Raw genomic sequence first — 10369 nt, 5'->3', positions numbered from 1 at the left:
TTTCTTTCCCATACAGTCCTAGCTTCCCAACAGATGTTAATCATTTGATTCTGTTTCAGATCCTCTGCTGTATTTTTTATTTTTTCAGGGTCTGATTGTCTCTGCTTTTCTTTTTATTTCCTTTTACTTATTTTGTAAGCTAGAGATTGTTTTCAGTACATTTCTGAAGCTCTTTTAATGTTCTAGTTGCTTTAATTATGTTCCTCATCTGCCCTTTTCTTCCATGCTGTTTTTTTTGTTGACGTGCATCTCTCTGTAAATTCTGATTTGTAAAGCCTTTGGGTCATAACAGACCATCCATCTTACAGCAAAATTCTCCACTGATTTTGATAGGGAGTTCTGCTTAAAAGATGATGGCATGATATGGCCCTTTGTTTGCTTACTTTTTGTTAGGCAGAAGAAAATAGACAAAGAGTATAGGCAGGAACATTTACAATGAGAAAAGAAAAAATGAGGGAAAAAGAGCAAAGGAAGAAGAGGGAACAAGGGGCATAGGGCTAAAAGGCCCTAAAATGTGCTTGCATCCTTTATATATACTCGTCATTTCTGTTGTAATAGTGCTCATTTGCTAATTCAGTGAACCTCTGCACTAACAAGGTGTACCTTTTTGAGTGCCTAGCGAACTCTGCACTCTTAAGTACATACTCAGAATTTTGTATATATTAGAATATGTTTGAACTGTACATCAGGTACCTCCATGTGCAGTTGTCCTTTGTTATGCATCCATATAAAAAACAGCCAAGTCCAACTACTGCTGCCAGTAACAGCATCTGAGTGTAAAAACCAAGCCAAGCAAAATAGATTCCAATTTTCTCTCCATAATATTTCCTGTTGGGGTGAGGAGGAAAAATACTCTTTCAAGATGCAATAACTCCACATTCCTTTCTCAAATAGCTTCCTATTCCAAATATTGTGAGCCAGACTCTATTTTCATATTTTTATAGCATGACTATGTGATTGCAAAGTGTAACTTACTATATCTGTGAATGTGTACCATTTTTATGCTTGCATAGAATGTCTCCTTCCCAAATGCAGTTTCCAAAAATGAGATCACTTGTTATAGAAGTTCAATTTTGGTTAGTTACATATACATGTACCTATATCTCAGATACTCAAAAACAGAGCCTGATCCAATGCATAGGCTGATATAAGTATATATGTCTATAATAAGCAAACCCTGAATCTTCAATGTACCAAAAAGGGAATATTTGATGTGACTTTTTAGGTCCCTGTGTATTGAACTGATCACACTGAAACCCACCTGACAAAGTCTAATGGCTGCAGTTTGAAAATTTTTTGAGGGTGAGCCCATTCCTTATACAGAAGATATCGTTCACTGGGACAATTGGGATCCTCTGACTTGTGCCTGAAACAAGACTGCAAAACAGAATGCACGTAACAACTGTATCCCACTAAGCCAGTGGTTCTCAGCCTTTCCAGATGCAAGGGATCCCTTGTTAGACTCAAGGCACTCCCTGAAAAAGACTCCCGTGCAGAGATGCACAGAAGGTCCACTCGAAGTGGAGGTCTGGCTTGGGTTTGTAAGACCAAATTGTGAAATGGGTGGAATGCCCTACAAAGACAGCTCTTTGACATCTGCAAAAAATATCAATCAGAAAAATATATTTTAGTTTCATTTTTTGTAGAAAAATTTGTAGTTTCCATGTCATTTTTTGTGGATTTCCCCAGTGGAAATTTAAATACCAAATAATTTCATTTGAAAGCCAAAAAATCCCTTTGATTTTGACATGCTGCCAGAAGTGCCTCACAGGAACTGTAGCTGGTGTTCCTTGATGAGAAAAGTGCCCAGTCATACTGCCTTGTCCTCATGCAACACATTGGTAACATTTTCAAAGCAAAATATTTGAATTTTCAGCTGAAATATTTCAGCTTCTGGGAACTTGATTTTTCTGTGAATAAACAAAATTCTTTGAGAAAAGCAGATGCTTTTTAAAAATAAATAAACAAACTACAGCAAACCTTTAGTTAAAACCTCCCATTTTCCACAGGAAAACTTTTCAAGGGAGATATGTTTGTCCAGTCCTGCTTCAATCATCCATAATGTCCAGATGTATGGGACTCATACATATGCCCTCAACATTCATACCTGCATTTGTCAATAAAGAATTGTTCCAAGCATTAGACTTACATCATGAAGAGGAAATGCTGCCTTGTAGATCCCAGAGTCCAACAGTCTGTTAATACCAAACTTTTTCAGATTGCCTCTAACTTCATATTCCACACGGGACAGAATACAGTAAACCTGAAAAAAAGCCTCATCTCTCTTACAATTTGCAATTAATCAGTGTAGACCATGGGTCAGCAACCTATGACCTACAAACTGGATCTAGCCCACTAAGTGACTGGATTTAGCCAGTGAAGTCCAGGCATCTGCGGTGATTCAGCAGTGGGAGATGCCTGCAGCAAATCTGCAGGAGGTTAGCATGGTTTGGTGGGGGAGGAGGCATTGTGGGGAAGTTACAGCAGTAGCACTGCAGCAGTAGGGGAAGCAGCAGTGGCAGTGCCAGTCCGCTAATACTCAGCAGTCACCTGTGGAGCTAGCTCTGTTTGAGCAGCCTGCCACTGGCTGCTGATGCCTGATATAGAGGATAATCATGTTAGTATAGTCATAAAAATTCTGTGGGGGAAATTCACTGTACAGGGCCTTTGCCCAATTTTAGTACCCCCTTATATTCTACTACCAAATTGGCCATCAAGAATGATGGGTGGGCAGGGACACATCCCACATCTGGTCCCTGCCCTTTGGGTCTGGGTCCATTCTCCCCCTCCTCCCCCTGCCAGTTCTGGTCCAGGCCCATTCCCTATCCCTTTCCCCCCGGGTCTGGGGCCGTTTCCCACCCCTTTGGCTCTGGGCCCATTCCCCCACACCCGTGCACTGCCCAATGAGGTTTTGGGAGGGTTTTTTTTTTGTAGCAATGATGGTTGTGCTGCTTCTGTTGGAAATAGAAATAAACAGATTTAGGCAAATAAACCTTTATATTAACTTACAATTCGGCTTCTGGTTGCAGGGTTGAAGAACATGTCTTTGTCCTGAATGTAAAAGTTAGACAAATGGTCCTTTTCAAATGGGGCAGTGAAAAACTCTTGCTCTGGTTTGATGATATTTTCATCCACTCTGAAGAGTCTACTGAACCAGCTGAAAGCTGAATCTTGGGCTTTCAGGTCATTGGGCTGCAGAGGTAATTTGATGTGCATAACCTCAGCATATGTGCATAGCACTTCCCAAGGTGCATGCACTTTTACAAAAATAAGATGTTCATCCAAGACCTGAAAGGTAAGCATATTAAAAATATGTTTGTGTGAAAAATTAAATCAAAAAAGTTTTAAAAATCTTTTAAACTACAAGCTTTCCCCATCCTTTTAAAGCCCATGGAAGACCTATTCAGGACTGTATTCCTTTTCCATTATAGTGAACATCTCATTCACTTCCATTGCTAGAGGTAGGCTATGAGAACATTCTGGATAGAATGGTATTATTAAAACACCACCAAATCGTTGCTTTAAGGGTAACATTTCTGTAAAATATTACAAAGTAATTTAACAAAGCTTTCTGCATAATCATTTATTAACATTTCTATAAACCTACACTATATTTCTATAAACCTACAAATTATTAAAAAGATCCTAGTCCATGAGCATGGCAGAATTATCAAAACCAGCAAAGAAAGTACAACACATACATGTTGCAGGATATTCAGTATTGGACTGGTATCCAACCCAAGACAAATTTTTAATGACAACCTGACTCTCTCCAATGCCTGAAGGATGTTTGTGCCCAAAAGCTTGCAAAGAACAATCTTTCCAACTACTGAGTTGGTCTAATAAAAGATATTACATTTACCCAACAAACATTGTCTGCCTAATGACAACCTGCAAACTTTTGTACTGACACATGTTTTGACTGACAAGTTTTACGAAACGTAAATGTAACCCTTCTGCCAGACCCTGGACAAAGGTCAAATTTAAATCATAATAAAAAATTTGGTCATCAGTAAAATGTTTTCAGATTATCAGTAAAAAAATGTTCTTAGATTGGTAACCCTACTTGATGACAGCAAACATTTTACACCCCACCGAGGTCCTCTACTCACCCGAACACCCTGAGCCCCCAACCGTAACCTGCACCATACTGTCCCCCCAGTCCAGCTCCTAGTCTTACACCTGCTGGCCCCACTCCCCCCATCATGGAATGGACCTCCACTGCGTGCCACAGTATTTGAGGCAGACAGGATGCAACAGCACCAGCACATGACTGGGGGTTGGGGAAGGAGGTACAGAGAATCTCTTGAGCCCCAAATCCTGAGAAGAGCTCCCTCCAGGGTGCTTCACTTCTCAAGGCAGCTGGTGGTGGTGCTGTGCTCTGTCTGTGTTTCAACACTGGGTGCCTACAGACGTTTGGGGGACCTGTTCTAAGTCCTAGCACCATGCATTAGAGCACTCTCTCCCCGCTCCCGTCACAGATGTTCTCCAGTTGGGCTGAGGGGATTGAGCCTCCCTGCACTGGCCCTGGACAGCAGGCAGGGGTGCTCCAGCAGCCTCCAAGGAGGCTGCTGAATCACTTTGCTCCCCAGCCCCACTCCCCTCTCCAGTTCCAGGGCTATCAGCGGGGGAGGGAGGAGTTGGGGGAAGTAGCACAGAGCCTGGCTGGAGCTGGAGTGAGGGGAGGCGGTGAGCTGTCTGGGGTATTGTGGGGAGCTGGGCTGGGACCATGAGGTAAGAGGGCTCTGTTCCACCCCCTTCCCCCACCAGCTCCAGCCCGGCCAAGCCCAGCCAACAGCTCCATGCTGCTCCATTCTCCTCCTCCCCCCTCCTCCACTGACAGCCCTACAAAGCATGAAAAATTAACCCTGGAGGGAACACATATTCTCTAAGGCGCTCTGCTTTAGAGCACCTTTATCTAACACCTCATTTGAGGCAGGTTAATTTTTCATGTGATCAGCCATTTAAAAAGCGCTCTGCAGCTGTGCATATGTATTATGGCATGGCACTTTCAGGGGCCCAATCACATAAAAAATGTAACTTTGTAAGAGCCCACTGAGTCCTACTTTCTTCCCCTACCAAAGAGCTTCAATCAGCTCTGAATGCTTCATGTTGTTACAGATAGCACACTTTTTTTTAAAGATTTTATGGACAAGTGTTTTTAGCTTGGCTGTTTACAGGTGGTAAAAGGCTTATGGTATTTACATGTTGGTATTTAAAATTTTTCTCTCTTGCAATCAGAGCCACTACAGTCTAAAGGTCAAATCATGTCCTGGAATGGGCAAGTAGAGGTGTCTTGCCTAGTGGATAAGATGAGCAGGATAGAAGATACTCACAGGTATGTCTGCACCATACCTGGGAGGGTTAGGACACTCTGCTGGGACATAGGAGGTATGGGTTCAATTTCCAAAGCTGAAGGGAGCCTAAAACTCAGGTCTCTGATCTTTAAGCTATTCATGGAGACAGAAGAGAAGCCTAATGCTGCTGTCCATGTAGATATCAATCTGCTTTGTCAGAATTCCTGTTGAGATATGTCTTTATACAGTCAGGGAGAAGTAGAATTCCAATTAATGTATCTCTTAAGCTAGAAATGGGCTTGTCCTGGGACATGTTGTGCCTATGTTTTTCCTGGAATAAAAAAGTCCTGCTTTTCTGCCACTGACTGAATGATGCAATCCCAGGATAAACATTCAGACACACATCACAATATCCTGGGCAAACTGTTAGTACTTGTTATCCCATTAACCCTTTTAGGGTTTAACCCAGGACAATGGGCATGGGTGTCTGAATCACTATACTTTGTCCCATAGAAAATTGTTTCTCCTGAGACAAATGCAACACCTGCTTGTAGCCCTAGGTAACTGAGTGCTGCCCCCTGAAATGAATAGGACATCTATGTGTCCTAACAGCACAAAGCAGAATTCTCTTCAAAGAGTGGTGGGCAGGGGAAGGGAAAACAAGCTGCCACAGAGCAAGTCAATGACAGATACCCTGCTATAACTCAGAGGTTTCTGGCTGCTGAACAAGGAGTAGAGAAAGCAACCAAAATGAAACCTTTGATCTCCTACGAACAAAGAGAAAGAAAAATGCTATAGTTCATTTACAGACTTCATCTCCTTATCCAGATGGTGCCAAAATCTGAACTTAGATATGGTTGCCCACATAAAGGAAACATTACTCACCGATCTTGTTGCTTCAAGTTCCAAGCCATTGCTTATCAGATTTGACTCGTAGTTTTCTCTTTTCCTCTGCTAAAAGTGATGCCAAATAGTAATGCATTTTTGTTAATTTGTATTTGTATAAAGGAATGTACATAAAATAAAAGTAAAAAATAATTCAACAAAAATGGAAAATCCCTCAACTGACAAGCTGCTGTGCACAATACCCATGCTATGACTGCAATGGCAATGGGTGCTCTATTAACCATCAGTCTTCACATTCTTCATCTAAGAGCAGCTATGTAGAATGCCCACACTCCTGAAATGTGGAATGCACTTGATCTTTAGTCTAATTTGAGTTAAAAAGAATCACTAGTTCAGCTCTTGAGACAGTTTTGGTGTTCTAGCTTACTGAGGTAAGAATTAGTTTCAAGTTTTTACTTAATGAGAATACTCAACACTGTGATCATCCATTGGGAAAAGCTGGAGTATGCCATCTGTAGTGTAAAAAACCCAGAGGAGAGGGCAGAGGGCAGCAGACTGGGTGAAGAAGCAGTTTACAGGCAGGAGGCAAACTGAAATTCAAATAAGGTTGCTACCAGGAAGGGGCCACACTATTGTACTGGGACAAAGCTAAAGCCCTTTCTATTGCTGGAGAAGGGCTAAAGATTTCTGGTTACTGGTTTATTTGTTTGTTCAATGCAAGGAATGTGTTTCTGTGTTTAAAGGTCTGGCTAAGGAGCATTTTTGGGAGCAAAGCCAGCCCTCAAGGCAGCAGGCTCACTAACCCGCTTACATGAATCTTGAATTATTTTCTGCACAGGGGCCCAGCTTCAACATGAAGAATAGAGTGCCAAGTCCTTCTATCCCTGCCCCTTCTCCTCCCCACAAAAACCTTAAAGCCTTGCAGTGAGGGTACTCTCCAGGGAAGTGAGAGATATGGCTTTCAGTCTGAGAAGGAAACTGAACCTAGTCTGCCCACTTCCTGAGCAAACTGTCTCACCACAATGTTGGTGAAGGCCACACCACTTTTTCCCCTGGCTGTGCTTCTTTTTTTTTTTAAAAAAGAGAAAGAGAATGAGGGAGAGCAAGAAAATGCAAGTCCTGACCTGTTCTTTCAAAGAATGGGGTAGGCATAAACTCTCAGGAAAGGATTCTAGGCTGTGGCTTTACCATGCACACAGGTGCAAGATTTCAGACACGCCTCTATGCTGTTTCCAGTTGGCTAGTTCTAGGCAGCTTCCTGCTCAGCATGTTGTTTTTCTGGGTACTGTATTTCCCCATGCACTGTGTAGGGAGCCTATGTACCTCATACAGGGTTCTACATTTCAGCAGCCACATGCCTACAAGTGCAATTCCTGACTTCACTGAAATTCCTGAATTGCAATTCCTGAATACCACATAAATGCAATTCCTGAATTCGCTGCAATTCCTGACTTGTAGATGACTAAATATTTTATTAAATTTTGCTTGAATTCTCAAACAAGACTATTTCAAAGGTCCATGTATGCTAGCACCCTTCATGCAACAGTAACTTATGTACTTAAAGCCCATGTGCACTCGCATTGACTTCAATGGAATTGGGTTCAGTATCTTGATAGTAATTATTATATAGGGTCAGCTCCAAGGTCCATCTATCCCAGTAGCCTATCTCTGCCAGAAGCTGGTCCCAGACACTTTAAAGGGGATTGCAGGAACTCTGCAGTAGCTAGCAGTGGGATAATCAGCCCTGTAATTACAGCTTATCATGATTGCTAATATTTATAGATTGGTGTAAATCCTGAAACACAGAGTTTATTATCCTTCCAACATTTTTACTACCACTAAATTATGCTAATGCTGAATATTCTTGACAACCATATAAATGGCCAATCCCCTTTTAGAGCTTGTTAAATTCTTGGCCTCAACAACTCCTTGTGGTAATGTGTTCTTCAGCTTAATCACACGTTGTATTAAAAAGGAGTTCCTTTTTAATTTTACACATTTTTATTTCATGAGGTATCTCTTTGTTCTTGTGTTATAAGACTGGGAGAACAGAAGTCTCTGATCTGTCTCCAGCATTCATTCAGACCATTCAATAGTCTAGACCAGGTGTGCTTAACCCCCAGTCCATGGGCCAGATCTGGCCCCTGACACTATGTTATTTGGCCTGTGGGGCTACCCATGGATTTGTGGAGAGCCCTGGCAACTGTGGTCCTGCACACTAGATCAGGCACACAAGGTGGCATGGGACCCAATCCTGACATGAGGGGGCCAGGCAGGAGCAGTGCAGAGCCCAGCTGCAGCTGGGTGGAGGCAGCAAAGGGCCATGCAGCCTGATCCCAGCCAGGTGGAGGCAATACAGGGCCCCAGAGCCTGATTCTGGTCAGACAGGGGCAGCATAGGGCCCTGGAGCCCAATCCCAGACAAACAGGAGCAGTGTGGGAGCGGGAGCGGGAGCGGGAGAAGGAGCAGTGCCCTGGAGCTTGATCCTGGCTGGGTGGGGGTTGGGAGGAGGCAGTGCAGGGACCATGGGCCTGATCCTAGTATGTGAGGGTGGCGCAGGGTCCGATCCAGCTCAAGGACTGGCCCTATGCCAGTCATCTGGCCCACGGAGCCAAAACCATGAGCACTATGCCATATGCAGAGACATGTTCTCTTCCAGTAATCTCATTTATATAGTAAACAATTCTGATATTTGCAAAATCTCTTCCTATGAGAATATTTCCATAGCCTGGATCATCCTTTTCTCCTTTGAATCACTTTTAACTCTGCAACAATCTGGATTATACACAGTAATCCAAATCAGCCTGTACCACTGACTTCCACAAAGGAATGTTTTTCACCATCCTGTTTCTTCTATCTGCTATTTTGTTGGATTTTTTGACTACAGCTGTACATTGAGCCAGAGGCTTTCACTGAGCTGCCTACAGTGGCATATAGGTCACTTTCTTGAACCAATACAGTTAATTCAGGAAGCTGTATGGGGCAAGTATAGTTTACATTTTTCCAAGAAGGGTACATTCCTTTGCATTTGTCAACAACAAATTTCATTTTCAACCATATTGCCAAATCACCTAGCTGGTTTAATCCCTCAAAGTCAATCTGCTCCTGAAAAACTGAAATAATGCTCTGCCATCTGCAGATCTTGCTACCTCATTATTATCTCTCTTTTCCAGATATTTAAATACACTAAAACACAGGGGATTCAGGGCTACCTTACAATTAACTTTTGCCATAGTGAGAATTAACCATTTAATCCTACCCTATGATTTATGTCTCCTAATCTGTTCTGGTGACAGTGAAGAAGATGCACAATGCTGTTTCATAAGAAACTATTACTATCTGATCCCTACTGCCATTCAGCTGATAGACAAGTATTTTCATTTTTCCCAGTAAGTACAAATGTAGATATTTTTCTTATTTATAGACATCTAATTATTTTTACAGTCATACTAATCAGGTTTCCCCAATAGTTTTTTGTGGCAATGAGTTCCATTTATTCCTCAAAACTTTACAGGGGAATCTTAGTCTTTCAGGAAGACAATATTGAGCCCACTGGGTTAAAGGATTGCCCTCTGTCCAGTTAGCATGGTGGACACAGAGGATGCGTCCCTGCCAACCCAGCATTTCCAGAGATTATAATTTCATTGCAACTCTGATGATACTTGGGGTTTTTCTTAAAACCTCAATTGTATCATCAAGACATCACTTAAGTATCTCTGCTTTGGAGTTATTTTTTTTTCCTAAGAAAGAGAAAGTCCCTATCACTCATAATTGCAGAGAGCAGGTTGAAAATGTGAGTGGAACATACTATAAAGACACAGACACTGGAAGGCAAAGGAAAAAATGCGAAATATTTTATTTTATAGAGAATTTTTCATGATTTTTGAGCCAATCTTAATTCTGGGAGGTGTGACATTATTAATCATGCCCCATATTGCTAGGAATTACTTTATAACTAGACTGAAAGAAATTACTTCTGGCTACACTTCCCCATAAAGCTGTCTACTATGTCTAGAGACATTCCTGACTTCTTTCTTCCCCCAGAAGATGAGGCAAGGAAGTGGAAAGCATAACACTTTTAGTCTTACCTCGATCCTAGGCAAGCTGTTTGAGAAAATTATTCTGGCACACATCCAGGAGGGGCCAGCAGGGGACTGCATGCTTAGGGGCAACCAACACGGGTTCATCAGTGGCAGGTCCTGTCAGACCAACCTGGTGGCCTTTTA

General features: G+C 42.2%; 1 protein-coding gene across 4 annotated transcripts in view; it reads right to left on the bottom strand.

The window, feature by feature from the left end:
- Window positions 1-10369, bottom strand: part of ANO6 (anoctamin 6) — a 160240-nt gene that overhangs the window by 51850 nt on the left and 98021 nt on the right. For 2 of the 4 annotated variants that reach the window (XM_019514613.1, XM_019514615.1), the window contains exons 4-8: window positions 6183-6251; window positions 3010-3288; window positions 2150-2263; window positions 1262-1377; window positions 694-828 (exon numbers count right to left, since the gene is read on the bottom strand). In XM_019514613.1, coding sequence (XP_019370158.1) covers window positions 694-828; window positions 1262-1377; window positions 2150-2263; window positions 3010-3288; window positions 6183-6251 — 713 coding nt within the window. The remainder of the gene's footprint in view (window positions 1-693; window positions 829-1261; window positions 1378-2149; window positions 2264-3009; window positions 3289-6182; window positions 6252-10369) is intronic. The other 2 variants (XM_019514614.1, XM_019514616.1) reach the window with 2 other exon arrangements.

Source organism: Gavialis gangeticus, unplaced genomic scaffold (genome assembly GCF_001723915.1).
Source record: "Gavialis gangeticus isolate Ggan-Ray unplaced genomic scaffold, GavGan_comp1, whole genome shotgun sequence".
In the NCBI taxonomy this organism is placed as follows: Eukaryota; Metazoa; Chordata; order Crocodylia; family Gavialidae; genus Gavialis; species Gavialis gangeticus.
Note: the sequence above shows the minus strand (reverse complement) of the source record. Positions and strands in the feature narration are given on the sequence as shown.